General features: G+C 39.7%; 2 protein-coding genes and 2 non-coding genes across 6 annotated transcripts; 3 read left to right on the plus strand and 1 right to left on the minus strand.

Annotated features, from left to right (window-relative positions):
* Positions 1-3,440, plus strand: LOC119745463 (CBP80/20-dependent translation initiation factor-like). Of its 2 annotated transcripts, none has more exons than XM_038221822.1 (5): positions 1-254; positions 632-864; positions 1,162-1,369; positions 1,618-1,671; positions 2,209-3,440. In XM_038221822.1, the coding sequence occupies exons 1-5, from the start codon at positions 36-38 to the stop codon at positions 2,425-2,427; spliced, it is 933 nt and encodes a 310-aa protein (XP_038077750.1). In that variant the 5' UTR covers positions 1-35; the 3' UTR covers positions 2,428-3,440. The 2 variants fall into 2 exon arrangements, with proteins under 2 accessions (XP_038077750.1, XP_038077751.1); XM_038221823.1 differs by having other exon boundaries at positions 5-254; positions 635-864; positions 2,209-3,436.
* A 3,633-nt stretch (positions 3,441-7,073) lies between these two features.
* LOC119745462 (tetratricopeptide repeat protein 23-like) lies at positions 7,074-14,686 on the minus strand. Of its 2 annotated transcripts, none has more exons than XM_038221819.1 (13): positions 14,587-14,686; positions 13,880-14,057; positions 13,419-13,608; positions 12,536-12,659; positions 11,742-11,898; positions 10,909-11,034; positions 10,608-10,734; positions 9,939-10,021; positions 9,137-9,222; positions 8,293-8,420; positions 7,970-8,119; positions 7,527-7,609; positions 7,074-7,360 (listed from the first exon to the last, which is right to left on the minus strand). In XM_038221819.1, the coding sequence occupies exons 2-13, from the start codon at positions 14,047-14,049 to the stop codon at positions 7,258-7,260; spliced, it is 1,527 nt and encodes a 508-aa protein (XP_038077747.1). In that variant the 5' UTR covers positions 14,050-14,057; positions 14,587-14,686; the 3' UTR covers positions 7,074-7,257. The 2 variants fall into 2 exon arrangements, with proteins under 2 accessions (XP_038077747.1, XP_038077748.1); XM_038221820.1 differs by having other exon boundaries at positions 13,880-14,060.
* A 1,242-nt stretch (positions 14,687-15,928) lies between these two features.
* On the plus strand, positions 15,929-16,002 carry Trnan-guu. Its single transcript has one exon. It is a non-coding gene; the product is annotated as a tRNA-Asn (tRNA).
* Positions 16,003-16,715: 713 nt separating this feature from the next.
* On the plus strand, positions 16,716-16,789 carry Trnan-guu. Its single transcript has one exon. It is a non-coding gene; the product is annotated as a tRNA-Asn (tRNA).
* The last annotated feature ends 170 nt before the right edge of the window (positions 16,790-16,959 follow it).

Consider the following 16,959-nt stretch of genomic DNA (forward strand, 5'->3'; position numbering starts at 1 on the left):
CACATACTGTATACTGGGAACCATTTTGCAACAACATGGCGTCGGCAAGAAGTTTACACGCAGGGCTACTCTCGAACGAAACACCGAACCTTCGACCAACAAACTATATGGGCAAGGGTAGAGGCAGGGGAAGTCGCAGCAAGAACACCAGCAATCCATCGGCCCCACCTGGTCTGGTAAAGAAAACTGACAAAGAGGAAAACGCCAAAAATTCGCCTGATGAGGTTGAGGGAAATGACGCGGCTCCAAAAGCGGTACTGCATCAGTTTCGTGAAAATATTTGTATCGAAACTTAATTTAAAATAGAATTAAAAAAACAAAAACTGAAAAAAAATGAGATAATGTTACATTATAGTTTATGTAAACAGTATACACTCAGTCAGTTGAATAATTTAATTAGGATATTTGGGAAAAATTTAAATTCATTTCAATTACATTTTATTTTTAATTCAAATGACAATTCAAATGATGTTCATGTTAGCCATACCACTTTCACTAGTACAACAAGTCATAAAATGGAGCATAGCAGTTTTCTAACAACTGATGTATCTCATCAGCTGCAACTTCATTTATTCATTCTGGTTTTCATTCTACTTAAGTACTTTCTTATATTTTCATTGATTTTCACCAGCAGGAAAACAAGCTAGGCCTACTTGATCTTCTGCAAACGATGTGCCATCAACATCCCAATCAGAGAATCATTGAACTGTCACCGGAGGATGAAAGCGCAATCGTGGAGAAAGCTCTTGAGAGCATTTCAACCGGAGAAGAGCTGCGCAACCTTGTCTTAGACATTTACAACTGGACGTTGCAAGATCCTGCAACAACATCGTGCGTGGCAAGCCTGTGTGCAACCCTTGCCAAGTACGACCATTAAAATGCTACATTTTGCTAACCATATTTGTGTATTTGTGTTGTGAGGTTGCTGGAAATGTGGGGCAAGCAATCTTAAAGATGTGGGTTTCGGATTTGTCTTTGATATTGAAAGAAGGAAGTGAAAACTTGGCAGGCAAAGAAAGTTGACGGAAACAAGATTCAGACCATACTGATTTACAACCAGCCTGAGTGCCAAATTCAGAGGGTCTATATTTGCAGTATTTAATATATTTGATGACCTACATTTAGTGTCTCTGTTTGTCATTTGTCTGATGGTTTTTCCAGATTTGAGAAAGATGAGGTCAATTTCCGCTCCACCCTGCTGAAACCCCTCCAGGAAGACTTTCAGTCTAGAGATCAGTGGAGGAAAGAAAAGCAAACAAGATGGCTGTCCTTCGTCTGCTTTCTGTGTGATTTGTATGCCTTGATGAAGACAGCAGCCGACGGATACTTGCATATCCTGGTGGAGCCTGTGTACTCTTGTTTGGATCAGGTACCAACAACCCCCACCCCCAACATACCAAGTGCCACCACCTCCCCCACCCCCACTTCCCACCCCACCTCCCCAACTCCCAAAAGAAAAAAAACCTATTGTTACAGATATGAATATCCAGATGGGTTTTGATATGAAATTATTGTAGCAGCTGTGAAATTTCTTTGTTGCAAAAGATACATCCAGAATCGTCTATATTAAATTTCTTTATTTGCATTGAATATTTCCTCTTCTTTTTCTCATCCTAGCTGCTTACAGATAATGAGGCTTCGGACATTCAGATTGAATATGCAACCCTCAAGGTAGGATGAATTTACAATGTGCAATCCTGAAGCTCTAACTGGAAGTTTCCTGAATCCACCAGATTCCAACATAATCAATCAAGTTCTTACAAATACACAAAATTGGAATAGCAGCCCCCATGTTAAGTATTATAGATGTGGGACTGGGAGTCCATCAAAATACATTTTTTGTACATAGTCTGATAGTTGATGAATTCAAGAAAGTTTCGCTTAGCTGTTAAAATTGCTGTTCACTAGTGTTCAGTCAGATTGATTTTGAGTGTTAATGTTGGATTTGTTTGTCTTGTGAGTTGAAAATGATTTCATCTTTTGTTCTTGGATTTTCTAGCAATCAACAGGCTTCACACTTAATTACTTATGCCATGGATGGTTTGATATTTTGTAGGCAAGTTTTCCGAGGATGAAATGGGAATTTTAAAAGGAAAGCATTTTTAATTTCCAACAAAACCATAGTCCCTTAAATTTCTCATACTTTGCCAATCAAGTGAAATTGTACTTCCAGTTTTCTAATCTCTTAGATATTTTATTCCCTCCAAGCTGAAGCAACTCGGCAAGATCCTGCAGAGTAACCAGCCTTCTCAGATGGAACTCTTAATGGATAACCTGAGAACCAGACTACTCGGTCCAGGCACCACCGCCATTGGTCGCCTGCTGCTTTTGGAGTCCATCGAGTTGTATGCGAGTGGCTGGCAGTTTGACGACGAAGCCGCAAAGGCCTACGACGAACTTAAACAAATGACTTCAGAGAAAGCGTGAATTCAGCGAGGGCAGCCTCCGGAATTTAATGTCCCTCGAGGGCGCCCTCAAGACTGACGAAGTTTACCACCATTGGATGTATTTTGTATAGCATGTGATTTTCACGAGTGGATCTGTGAGCCAGAAATGCTCTGTGACTCCTTAGCATTTCCGTCGCTGGTTTTTGTGAGAAGGGATTAGTGAAGCACCCTGGAATAGGGTAGTCGGGACGACCGAACTGACGGAAGCAATAAATGGAATACATGATGCTGCATAGTCACAGCCGAAACTCTTATCTAGAGCCATTGTCTAGGCCTTCACCTAGGAACAGGCCGTTTCGGACACAGGCCTTATACAGGGGATGCTTGAATATTCGGACAAGGGAACTGCAACATAAGATGTAGGATTTTTGGACCTAATGTCTTGCAATGAAGAATTATCTGATGGAATCTATTTAATGCTGATCTGTGAGTGAGTGAAAGAATGTGAATGTCTAGGCATATAAAAGGAACTTGAACAGGCTAGAGTTAGAAAGGGACGCTGATGTGTCACTGATGTCTTGAAGTTAAAGGCACTAAACTTCTCAACATCATCTTGCAACAAGGCTGCATACTAAATCTACCAAATGGGCCCAGACCCAATCCCCGGAGCTGCAAAGCAGAGAACATTCTGCGTAGCAAATTGAGTGCAGAATGAAAAGCAATATATTGGCAATATTTTGTGCCAAGGAGAAAATATTTCTTAACAAAATCAGTGATCTGCAAAAACGTTCCTTACAGGAAATGTACACATCCTATGCAAGTTTCAGCTTGTCACCTGTTTTGCTAAGTAAATATTTTCTGTGCTAATAGGGCAGAATTTCTGAGCTGTTCCACGACATTGGCCTCTGGTATTTGTTTGAATGCTTAAATATGTGTACATACATGTACAGACAACTACATGTAGTAGCAGACATAGATACATGTACAGTCGACTCTCGTTAGCACAAACTCTGTTAATACAAAATTCTGGTTATAACAAACATAAAGCCTTGGTCCCGACTGTGCATTTATATGCACAATGAATGGGACTGATGTTCCTCTTAATACAAAATTCTGATATAACAAACAATTTGGCTAGGTCCGAACGAGTTCGTTATAACGAGACTCGACTGTACTAGTAACTCACCAATTTTCTTACATGTGTGATATATGCAGAATTTTGAATGCTGGGAAAAAGCAAACTTGGACCAAATTCTGTTGGTTCCCGGCTGTACATAGTGATACACAAGTTGACTATGGTCGTCCATCTAAAGGCTATTTGCACGATTTGGTTGAACAGCAGTCTACACAGTAACTACACACAAGACAAAATGGGGTGCTGTGTAGCACTAATAAAGTAGTAAATGAAAACATAAATTTAAGTAAGTGCTCACCAGTTATTGCTTTGCCAATAACTGGTGAGCACTACTTAAATTTATATTTTCATTAACTACACAAAAGGTCCTTGCTCTGTGAAGCGTTTTGAGACCTTTGGTATAAAGTGCAATATAAGCACCACATCATTACTTCTGTTCAAAAATGGTGGGTCTTTAAAAAAGCATAATTTATGATTGGCACTTCTTTATTAGCATTACATGTAATAAAACTCCTATGTGATTTCACAATCTGAATTTCCCCATCTTGTTGTTTTTAAAAATCTGTGCATCAAGTATTTGTAGCAAAGTTACAGAAACCACGAGCAAACACTGGTTAATGATGCACTGAAATTGTGCAGTAAGAGCAAAAGACCAATCTGGGCATGCTATCAATTCAATCATGAAGGCCCCCTTCAATGGCGCGAGCATTGTGCTAGCTATTGTTCAGATGATCCATCGTGGGACAGTTGCTTAGCACAATAGCATGCACAATGGTTTCTCCATTGAAGGGGGCCTCGTGAGTGTACGATGATCAATTGTCTGGGTTTGTCATAAGGTATAGCTTAAACTCTTATTTTAAAAACTTCTTTCAGTCCTGTCTGTTGCTCTTTGTAATAAGATGACAATTTACTGCGGCCCAAAATGTGTTGTTTCAAGTCGACTCTGGTTATACAAACTCTGTTAATACGAATTCTGGTTATAGTGATAAAAAAAGCCTACTGGTTCCACCTCTGCCTTTATGTGCACAATGAATGTGACCGAAACTCCTCTCTATACAAAGTTGACATGTAAACACTTTGGCAGGGTTCAATGGAGTTTGTATTAATTAGAGTGGACTGCATATGGTTTGCTTTTTTTTTAAAGATAATTTTGCGCTGAGAGTTCGGAACATATTTCATTTACATCAAAATCACAAGCTTTTTAAAAATGGTTGGCATTTACGAACTTATTATTATTAACCAGAATCTGTGTTTTAAGTCACAATTAAAATGCAAATATAACATTATGTTTTACAAAAACTGTTAGAAAATGTGTTCATTGCCAAATGTTTCAATGCGTTGACTCCTACATGTAACTATTTTCATTTTGAATTCAATTAGTACATGACATGGACTGTTCCTAAATGCCAATGTTTCACCCTTTCGTGCACAAAGTGCCAAACTCGTTTTAATTTTCAAAAGTTTATTGTTTTGTAAAAAATGCATTTGTTTATTTCATTATTTGCATTAAAACCTTAAGTGCGCTTCCACACTGAAGTGTAATCTTACAATAAAGCTTGCTCGTTTCTTTGTACAGTGTAAAAATTAAAATTGATTTTCAAGGTGGTTGTAATTTATTGTGTTTTTACACGTGTGAATTTTGCATATAAAGTGTTGGCTACATCTCAAATACTTGAGCATTGGTTTCTTTGTTGTATACAGGATTACAGAGTGAATTCACTATGTCCGTAATTAAAAAAATAATTATTTAGGACGGACCATTATATAATTCAGCGACACATATCAGTTTACCTCCTAATAAAGGTACAGAGTAACTAATTAATTAACTCAGGCATGCAACATTGCCTCGGATCAGCTGATTTCCTCGTTTTTCACTTTACACATACAGTACCATTAAAACTTGAACAACACTGTATAAAGTCTTGGAAAGCTTAGAGTTTCTTCTTTTTTTGTTCCTTCCCAGTTGCAAGCCTGTTTACTCTATCAGACAGCTTCCTAGATCCTCCAAAATTTAACATAGTGCAGTCAACTAATGGCGCACTCCAAGTACTCGTGCAGCAAGTAGTTCTGAATCCAACAAATCCCATCAAAATAATGTTGGATTTTTTTGGAAAACTTGGGAGTAGTTTTTGATAACCCATAGGGGTGGAGTACAGCACAAAAGACAGTCTTTATTTTCATTGCAAAATTTGGGTGACCGTCAATTTCAACGCGTTTAAGAAATTTTTAAGAGGATTTTAAGAAGCGACTGAATTAAAACAAACTCTTAGGTATAGCTACAAAAAAAAGTTATTTATCCTTTTCTTTTTAAACAACAAAACATTTTTACAGGCTGCTTAGAATTGTATTGCAGAAGGAAAAAGATTTCTATTTTCACAAAATGAATAAATAGGGATTCCCCTATCTTCTCCAAACATGTTTACATCAAAATCAATGATGTTCTTGTTTATATCTACAAATCATGGAAAATACGTTTTATTTACAACACACATTAATTTATATTGCACAGTGACAAAGGGCACTAGTTTCCACTGTAGCTGATAACTTGTCACATTCGCGACTTTTTGCAAACTTCAAGTTGCAAGGAACATGTCATGTACAGCAAGTTAATACTTGGACCACCAGATAGTTTAGAAAACAAAAGCTGGAAATGAAACATTCCTTTCAAAAGTGAAACCTACTCTAAAAGCTTTTTTTTTTTTCTTTTCAGGTTTTACTCAACCTCACAAGAATTTCCACCGATTTTTTTTTATAGATTTTTGTGAACTTTGAAAAACAAGCCCCATTGGCTTAAAGGGAATGTACATCATTGGCTTTTGCTGTAATTTTCAGAAATGAACTATTTGAGAGGTTAGTATAATAGATCAAATATTGTTACACTGACATTTTTGAAGTTTTGTGTTCGAAAAGGTTGGAAAAACCATGAAAAACAAAAATGTTCAAGTAGTCTGGTTCCCTGACTCCACAAAAGATAAAATGGATCAATTTATAGATGATGGAAAATTGTAAGGCAAGGGAACCAGTCTAGCTGGCCTGCACCCGTTCATGAACATGTAACCAATAGCAAACAAAATTTGGACTGAAAAAATGGTAAATTTGGAGTAGTTGAAAAATAGTTATGTTTTTCCAACGCTGGTCGGCCGACCACCGTTGGAAATATTTACAAAAATACCATTTTCTTGAAAATGACTTCACACCAGGTGCCATAATTTTACAGGATGCTTAAGCATGTCATTTACCAACATCCTAGTAATGTATTTCGTAACAACTTGGTAGTTTTATTTTTCGATGTTTGCAAATATGTTGTATTTTCCCTTTAAGTAACTTAAGTAGACTCTTGTGACTCTCAGTTATACTCCAGCACAGGAATACAATAACTCAAGAAAGACTTGCAACCAACATTCACTAACGCACTTAAAAATAAGATATTTATATTTATATATTTTCATGAAAATATTTTCCCTAAAATTTCACAGTTATTTAACATTTGTTCATCTCACCCTGTTTAACACTGGCAGCTGAAGTGCATATTTACAATTGAGCTCTACAAATAGTTGCCAATGTAATGAACAAATTTAACGTTCATCTGTACATTTAAACCTCGTACTTGAAACGATTCTGTGAGTTATATTTGCAGGTGGTGGTTATGCTGGAGTGACGATGATAGTATGGGAGGGACTTTCCCTTGTGATTCGCTGGATCTAATGCCCGGTACCTCGTACTGCACTGGTTCCCTCAGGGCAGCGTGCCACCAGTTTTGATGGTGGATGAGAAGCGTGGGCGTTTCTTCAGTTGCCCCGCCTTGCTCTGTCCCTCTTTTGCCTTCAGTGCGGGAGATCTGTCATAAACAAATTCCATAAATATGCAAATAATTATACATATAATATCCCTAAATACTGGTCAAAATGTCGAGGACACCCTCAGGTTCATTTCAGAACCACACATTTACAAAAAAAGGTTTAAAATTTCTGCAGAGAGTCGAGGGTGAATATGATTGTACTCACTGCAACAGCATATCGATGGTTTGCTGCGTGGCCTTGGATTTCTTGTGGCTGGGACCGTACAGACTGCTTTGAATGCTGTAACACTGCAAACAAAAACAAGAAAACAAGACAGATGTGTCAAACAGATTTGTGAAAATAATGTAGCTGAGCTCAGTTGGAAGGTAAACATTACAGTTCTACTTATTCTACAAAATCAGTAAGTTCAAACAAGACTAAGCTTGCCTAGCCAGAGTCAGCACTCTGGCTTGTCTGGATTCTGGAATGCCAGTATCCGGTTCGTTGCGCCCATTGGCTACAAACACTCGAGCTGCGTTAACTTCCGGTTCCAATCGTGCAGAAAGTGCTGGAGGTGACGTCACACTAACGAACCGGATGAAGTGGGTGTTTTGCAGCCAGTGTTCATGAGTATATTGTCAGGTTTTGTTTTACTTTTTCAATCTTACTTTCCTGAAGTATTTCATGGCTTTGTCCAGTTGTCCCTGCGACAGCAGGATGGAGCCGTACAGCTTGTAAGTCTCTCCAACTTCCTCGCTGAAATCACCGAACGTGACGCACTTGGAGGAAATAATCGTCTTGAGTAGTGACACCGCCTCCTGTGTGGAATGAGAAAGAACTCATTACTGTCTTGGTTCACCAGAAATGATACCAAAAAAAATACCTTGCTAACCATTGAGACGCACGCACTTGTCTTCAATAGAATACAAAACTGAGGAGTCCAACAAATTTACTGAAGACCAGTTTTGTAATTTGTAATGAAATGACTGACCTCTTGTCGATCTGTTCTGATGAGCAGCTTGCATAAACTCTCTTGAGTAGCGATAGTCTTAGGGTGATGGGGACCGTACAGGACCTGTCTGATACCTAGACTCTCGTCTAGATATCGCTCAGCTGTTGCTGTGGTTCAAGCGGTAAAACAGAATAAATTCATGGGTGTCAATCTTTCTTTTTTTTCCTCAGATTGGACAGAACCTTAACCTGTCTGACAATGTACCTTCTGTTTTGTCTGGTTCTACCTTCTATCGTGTTAAATGCAAGTGAAGCTAAGTGTCAGTCAACTAATTACTTTCTATTTAAACAGATTATCTTTTTGAATGTCTTTTGATAAAGTAATAGGTCTTGGGAGTTCTTGTAGGTAATAAATTGTTTCTTGCTATTTCATGGGTTTTGATGTCCTAATTTGGTTTGCCAGTATACAAAATGTACCATTGGTTCCTGCACTGTGTTGGACAATGCCAGAGTTGGAAAGCTCTTTCAGTGACTGAGGTTTTGTTTACTGAAACTTCAATTGATGAAACTATAATATAAGAACAACTCTAGGCATGAAAGTTTGACAGCTGCAAGACTGGTTGTCTAAGAACATGCATGCACCTTGGAAGAAACAAAAAACGAGGAAACTCTAAATCTTTACAAGACTTTGTACAGTGTTTTTCAATTTAAAATGGCATAAGTGTGAAGTTAAAAACGAGGAAATCATCTGATCCGAGGAAAAGTTGCATGCCTGTAAGAAGTAAGCTGGACAGTTCAGTCTGTCGGTCAGTCAGTCAGTGTCTCAGAGGACAGTAGGCTTTCCCTTTGCGTCAAGCCACTAAAACACTAAAAACTCCACTTACTCTCTGCCTCAGCGGATGCTTGTTCAGAGTAGGCCAGGGCCAGCTTGTGGGCAGTCTCCGCTACCTCTTCACTCTGTCCGCTATACCTGTATCATCCACATAATTATATCACCCATTAGTCTTAAGGAACTCTTACCAAAACCTGAATTTCTACAAAATTCTTACCATGACCTAAAGACAACCCAACCTCAATCCTTAAGATAATTTTGCATTGTTATGCTTCTTGACCCATCGGTCCCTGGACCACCCCAAACTGACCAGCCTGTTTATTCCCTGTACGATCCTATCGGCTCTGTTCACAAGTACCCCCTCACCAGCAAAGAAAGTACAGTTGGGGGTGACCGACAAGGCCATATTGCCTGACTGCAATTTTGCCGCGACGCGCGGCCGTACCACTGCGTGTACATAGTACAATTTCCCTGGTGTACGTGCGTCACACACAAGGAACGGTGTGCGTCAACCACCCATGGGCCGTCGTTGCTAGGTAAAAGGGCGCCCTCTTTCGTTGGCGCACGGAGCCCATACTGCCCCAGCACTCTACGGTTTCATGTATTCATTCAGGAATAAATACAACGCAACACAATATCATAACACTAACCCTATTTTACACCACATTATTTTGGAGTTGTCACTGTCAAAGCGTAGACATGCGTATACCACATAACCCTACACAATATCCTTTAGCAAGGACCTTGGCACGCTTGCACCATTTCATTACAGTGCTAGTGGCAGAGCATTTAAATACAACAATTTAAAAAGTTTTTTTCCCTTTTGTTTTCGTGAAATAATTGGAGACACTTACCTGGCTACAGTGATGGAATGTGCTTGTAGGTAATACTCCACTGCTTTGTCATGGTTTGAATGTCGGCCTTTGCTCTGCTCTAAGTGAAGTTCATTAAGGAAATGATAACATGCATTTCTTCTTATTGTATCGATAGCATCACAAAAACGACCCAGTTATGATAATAATAATTAATCATAATTAAACAAATCTTGGGAAACTTTTGTGCATCCTGATACAAAGAGGAAATTTTCATTCTAGAATCAGTGCTTGGAAAGAGAAGTGTCATAGTATTAGGAAAAGCCAAACATTTTTCATTATGTCAATAACTGACATTTCTGTCCCACCCCCCCCCCCCATGAAATATTGACCCGCTAAACTTTCACTTGACGATTAAACCTGCCTTGAGACCTAAACAAATCAAAACATCTTGCTGCACTCTTGTTAACAAAAAAACACAATGAGATAAACCTGTAGTTTTTCCAATAAAAACTAAGCCCACTGACTAAAGTTCAGGCCAGTTCAAACTCGGGGCAAAAGCGAATGTAAACGAAAATCCACGTACGTTGAACTCATTTCAATACCAGTGAAGTTTGCTGCGATTGATTCTTGATGAAAAGTCCACTTCAAAATCACATTCGTATTGAGCATGAACTGGCTTTTGCAGGTCGGTCTTTTTTCAAAGGATATTTTGCCCAGGTCCTGGTATATTGCAATCAGTTCCAAGCTGTCCGAGCCATGGTGCTTCTCAGTCAGTCGTACGGCCTTCTCATAGTAACTGGCTCCCAAAGCCTGCTTGTTCTGATTGGCATACAGCCTGTCAAATTGGACGGAGTAGAGACAATAAGAAAATCATCAGCAAACAACTCTGCCAAAATCAGTGAGGGATCAATGTCCATTTACAGAGGATAAGAAACCAATATCTTATTTTGTAAAAAAAGGAAACGATTGTGCATTAATTAAGAATCCAAGCATTTGTTTTTGGACCTACTTTCCCATCGCTATGGCGATATAGATAGCCATCTGCTCCTGTTCTGATCCCACCGAGCCAATCAGCTTTGCTCGTTCCTCAGATACTTTCTCAGCTTTGAGTAAGCACTGCTCAGCCTCTGGATACGTAACATGTAAGTTAAGGAAGTTACTGTAAGTCAACTCAATAGTCAACATCCAAGACTTTTCAATAACGGGCTCAAACATATTTGGTTCATTGTAGATGGACTAATCTTGAACATTGTCTTATTAACAACTGGGGAGGGAGGCGTAGTTAACTCTCCAAGTCATTTCTAGGCAAACAAGTTTTCACAGATTATGTTGTAATTATGCAAACTTAAGCCAATTTCGGTCAGAATTTTCTAAATGCTATCCCAAAATAAACGAATGTCAAATAAAAATCATAATTTTTTTTTGGGGGGGGGGGGGGGGAAGGGGGAGAATTTCTGAAAAGTTTACTTTTTAAATTAGGCAATTTTTAAGATCAGGGAATTTCAATTGATGTATTTCAAAAAAAATTATTTTTTCCTGTCCGCCTCCCCAAATTTTCCAATTGGTTAACATCAAAAGCTGCTGTGTGTATCACAAGATATTGCAAGGAGTGAGAAATATGGCAACGTTTAACCACAGTTTAGTGAAATCTGCTTTGAACTAGGAGTTGGGAGGTTTTTGTGCAGGTATAAAGTTCGTGCCAGATCAACTACTTTCCAAAAGTTGCTTGTATAATTTGTTTCTTGTTTGGATTGCTTCAATTCCCAAAGGCAGTAGGTGATCCTACCTTCCCCAACCCAACCAACTGAGTAGATGCCCATTTGTATATTTTTTCAAGGATATTTGTTGAACATGGTGTTACTTCGTCCCAGGACATAGTACATCTTGACCAGTACTGCCAGGAGGTCTGCCTTGCAGTCACTGGAGTCCGAGGCGTGTAGACCACTCAGCATGATCTTCTTGGCTGCCTCGGCTTGATATTGTGCCTGGGGAGCTAGTCCTGCCAGAGATGTGATAGAAACAAGGTAGATAAACAAATGCAGAGGCATGATTATGGGGAGTGGAAAGACAGGGCGGCTGTGGCTTTCGGCATGGGGGAGGGGGGGGGGGGGGGATGGGGGAAATCTGAACTCCTCCTTCAAGGCTTGTACCCCCCTTGTTCCCCCCACCCTCAGAACTTGGGAGAAAGCAAAAAGGAGCCTTCAATTTTTAAAATCCCATTGAGTGCCCCACCCCAGAAAAATGAGCCCACCGCTCCCTTAGTGCACTCCTGCAGATAGGACCAACCCCAACACAAATGACAACAAAAACACACAACCATGTGAAGTCTTCACCAACTATTTTGCCCTTCTGAGCTTCTCTGCGACATTTTTGAAAAGTAAAAAAAAAACACCAAATATAACTTAGTCCTGTCAATTTTTTTTCTCTACAAAAAAAATCCAAATTGTTCATGTAGAATCATGCATGATATAAGCAGTGATACATAAAATATGTTACTAGACATGTACACTGTATCTTTATCACTACCCCGCCCCTTGAAAAATGGTCTAAATTTCGAAGTTTTTTCTGTACCTATTTTTCTGCATTTTTCGTATTTTTCTGTACCTTTTGAGGTTTGCAACAATTTTCAACTGTACCTTTGAGTGTCAGGTAAGCATAGGCCAAGTTGGTGTGACTCTCTGCTAGCTTCCAGTGACCGTCTCCATGAACCAGACGACAGAGGGCGGTACAGCGGATGTACTCCTCCAGAGCTGGCTCCACCTAACCAAGGATAATGAATAACATGACTTGAATTCCCCTTGAGTTCCTTTCACCGTCAATCAACCTCGTCAAGACCAGGGGGCATTGAGGAAGATGGAAGTCAGGGGCATAACTTTGTGGAGCTAGTGAGCAGAAAATTTCGCTTACCAAATTTATGAGCTATGAAAAATCAACTGAATGAGAGACTTTCAAAATCGATATATTTTTGGCACGACATTTTGGCTAGTAAACTGCTTTTGCTGAGCACTTTTTTTCTAGCTTAGCACATTTTTGTGTTGATCGAGCAGCTCCGTGAAATTGGATGCAGAACAACTGTCTGGACTCCAAAGGCAGTGGCACTTGTCATTTGGATGGCAATTGTCATTTTGAGGGACAAATGGAGAAAAGACACCAGGGAACACGTGGCATTCACGTGGACGCAGAGAGAAGAGGATTAAACAAGGTGGAAGATTGATTGACAAGAAGTACCTTCCTCCTGCACTGAAGCGAAAAAAATTAGATAGACAGACAGATAACTGGCCAGCCTGACAAACAGACAGACCACAGATACACAATCTCATTGTATAAATCTGATCAATCACACTTCGAGTAAAAAAAAGAGAAAACAAATTGGGTATTTGTAATAAACACAACCATAAGAGAGGACTTCAAATAAATGAACCAAGGCCGAACACAGCAAATTGAAAATATACAAGACAAACAAAACGGCAGCATTCATAGGTTTTCTGTGTCAGTTCATGAGAGGGCGCTATAACTAACCTCTCCCAATCCAGCGTGTTTCCTTGCTTTGCTCTCTGATCTCTTGAGTAGTTCCTCGGGAGGATTCAGCACGATGACGGAGCCATCCTTCAGCTTCAACTTGTGGAGTTTCTTCTTCCTGCGACCAGGGGATGCCCTTGCAGACCTCTGAGTTGACAACTCAGAACCGTCATCCGATAAATTATCATTGCTTCAAAAAAAAAGAATTATCCACCTTTTTTTTAAATATAAATTTGAGGGCCAACTTTTTTGATGGAATTCAAACCGAACCAGTTACAAATCAAGCAATGTGTTACATTACGTGTGCCATAAGCACAGAATAAGAAGCTATAATGCTGTTAAAAACTCTAACTCTACAGAGAAGACAGCTAAAAGATACAACTTAAAAATGGCCAAATTAAAGAAAATAAATTAAGCGATTTCCACTAAATCACAACTCAATTAGATATAACCATGTGTACCTTTCATTTCCCCCTGCCCGTTTTCTTTGCCTCGTTGAGGAACTGTGACTGCCGTTTTCTGTCGGAATGTCGACGATTTGGAGTCCGAGGCCCTCCATGTTGGGCTTTTCTTCGCCATCTGAGGCCTCCTGGTCCGGATCGGACAGCGACAGGTCCGAGAAAGACTCCATCCTAAGATCTAGTAAAGATCGGAAATTTAGCAAGAAAATGTTGTCAATTTCCTATTGGAGAAAGGAAGCAGGCCCTACTGCTGCATTGGTTCACAGTTGGTGTCATGCGATTTTGAGTGCCTTGCGCATTCAAATCACACCGTACATCGCGGTGATCGCCACTTTTATTTTAGTGTTGCATTTTTCCGTTTTGTCATTGTCATTTTACTCAAATTTTTTTCTAAAACTCAAACCCTGCCCTCTATCTATGACATACTTGCATGTTCTTAATGTTGCCAACTAGTTTGGCAAGTCAAAGAAATTTATTTTGTTCTCTTTTGACCAAGGGAGCAGGGCCCGTAACTACACGATCGCCAAAATATGCACTGCCTTGCCTGGCTACAGACAGTTCAAGAAATCATGCACAAATCTCCCAACGCTGTCAAAAGTAACTCACTTAATCATGCGTAAAATTCTCAAGTGCCAGGCGCTTATTATGAACTGTATTCTTTCCTTTATCTTCCCTTTATAATCTACCGCACACCAACTTTTACTTACAGAACCGAAATGTCAGAAAATTTCCGCAAAAGGGTAAATAATGGCAGATATTTTTGTTGCTATTGAAACGACGCTCCTCTTCATGCCTTTCGTTTCTGTGAAAAAAATTGGCTATTTTTATGTAGCGCCCTCTTTTGTTGATCGCGCAAATTACAACTGTTCGCAAGAGAGGGAGGTCGACGTGGGGGGGGGGGGGGAGGAGAATAAAAAACACTGCAACTTAGTAATCCGCGGCCGCCTAGTTTCAAGCCTGTTGAGATTGCATTTCTGAAAATGACATTTCAGCAAACAATTTAAATTAAACTTTAAAGCTGTTTAGATTTAGACTGTTCAATGCTTCAATGTAATTAGCAATTGGCCTAGGAGTGAAAAGGGTAAAGTGAGAAAATTCAGCTCATTAGAAAAAAGAATAATATAGCTTCAAAGAAAAAAAAGCGCAGACTTCAATTAGAGGATTTATAAAGCAAAAACTGGGATTGGAACTCCATACTCCAGCTTCAAGTTCAATTGAGTGAACCCTATGTATACTCATTTTATCTCCAAGGGAACCAACATTTTGGAGGAGTGGTTGTTAATTTTATTGTAGCAAGTTAGCAACTTATCTAACATTTTTATGATAATTATAAATATCTGCCTGTATGTGTGACCCCTCGGAGGTGAACTCAAGGCTAACCTTGCCCGAATATACCCGGTCATGTCATCGCAAAACTCCAAAAAGGAAGTCAGCTCCAGTTCTTACAGTACGGTTTGGGTACAGCTCTGAGTTCAGTGGAAGTTCATGGCTTGTAAGTCACCCGAAGCGAGCACAAACCCGGCTGCCCGGGTTGTGATCTACTTAAGTCCCGGGGTCGCTGGTGCGATTGTCTTCGAAGTTCGAGGTGACTTGTCTGTTCCTTGTTCTGCTTTGTCGTTTAACACAACTTTTGAAAACTGCGTCATTTTCAAAAGTATACTATTGTAATTTTCCGGTCGTTGTAGTAGACAAGTGAGACCTATTACTGCAACTGCAACCAAATCAGTGTCTTCCTTCTCCGTTAGGACCCAGAAACTCGGCAAGTTGCGCCCATTCCACCTCATTAAAGAATGCTGACTTTTATATTACAAAAAATAATAATAGTGAAAAAAGGAATACAGACAAAAACTTTCAAAAATCAAAGGTTGGCATCATTCTTCTGCGATGTATCTCACTATAACGCGATCGGTGCGGCGTTCGGCCAACCGAAAGGTCGGTGGTCAGAGCCAACCAAGGGACGGCTGATATTTTATTTTACCTAACCCAACATACTCCTCCGTCTTTAAGAACTGAGATAAATGAGATAAAGTTTCGCGTTTTCTAACGTCTGTCTCTGTGGCGCAATCGGTTAGCGCGTTCGGCTGTTAACCGAAAGGTTGGTGGTTCGAGCCCACCCAGGGACGGTCAAATATATTTTGGATTATGTTTGTAAAACGAGTGTAACGACTCGGTGTTGACAAAATAATTTTGCCTCTAAATTCTGGGCAGGCGTGGAGGCGCGAGGTCAGGACGGAGGTGTTATGGCGGGGGAGGGGGGGGGGGGGCAGATCTCGCATGTAGGTCCTGTTCGTGTTACTTTTTATGTTCCCAAATGGATGAAGAATCTGTTTTCCACACACAACTAGAAATCACAGATTATCGCGCTTCTTTTTGTCCATGAAGGTATAGGTGTGGGCGGGCTGACGTCATCCAATGAAAACATTTAGTAATTTGCACATTTTCATCAGTACATTGATATGTGTTACCAATCAACACTCCAGACTCAAGAACAATTGAGTTTCAAGAACATAGGTATGGGAGCTAAAAATTTGCCGGATGTTCGCGCCCACCTATCATGGGAAAGAGAATATGCGCAACCTTCCTAGTATTTATTACCTGGAAATATTTGTTTGAAATTTAAAAGAAGGTTCTAAATCCATATCTTCCTTCTGCTTAATCGACACCGTGATTCCATACTTTAATTCCCTACACAAGTCTAATCGGTATCGATTCAACTTATATTGCGCAACTGGATTACTTAACATGATAAATAATCAGCGATATCTATGCATCAATTATGACATGAGCGAAAACAACAACAATACTTGATGGACTTTGAGCAAAGTGGCATTGTCTCGTCTCTGTGGCGCAATCGGTTAGCGCGTTCGGCTGTTAACCGAAAGGTTGGTGGTTCAAGCCCACCCAGGGACGATCCAACTTTTTATTTTTATAAACAAAATCTGTACTTATCTGAGGTCACAATAAATCACACTCTAAATCAATGATACTTACTTTAGTTTTTCCCTTTTATCAAATTTGAGCCATCTTTCACTTGAACAATTTCGTCGAACAGTTTTATAAATTTTCTTTCTGAGGTATAG

Source organism: Patiria miniata, unplaced genomic scaffold (assembly GCF_015706575.1).
Source record: "Patiria miniata isolate m_02_andy unplaced genomic scaffold, ASM1570657v1 HiC_scaffold_7, whole genome shotgun sequence".
Lineage (NCBI taxonomy): Eukaryota > Metazoa > Echinodermata > Asteroidea > Valvatida > Asterinidae > Patiria > Patiria miniata.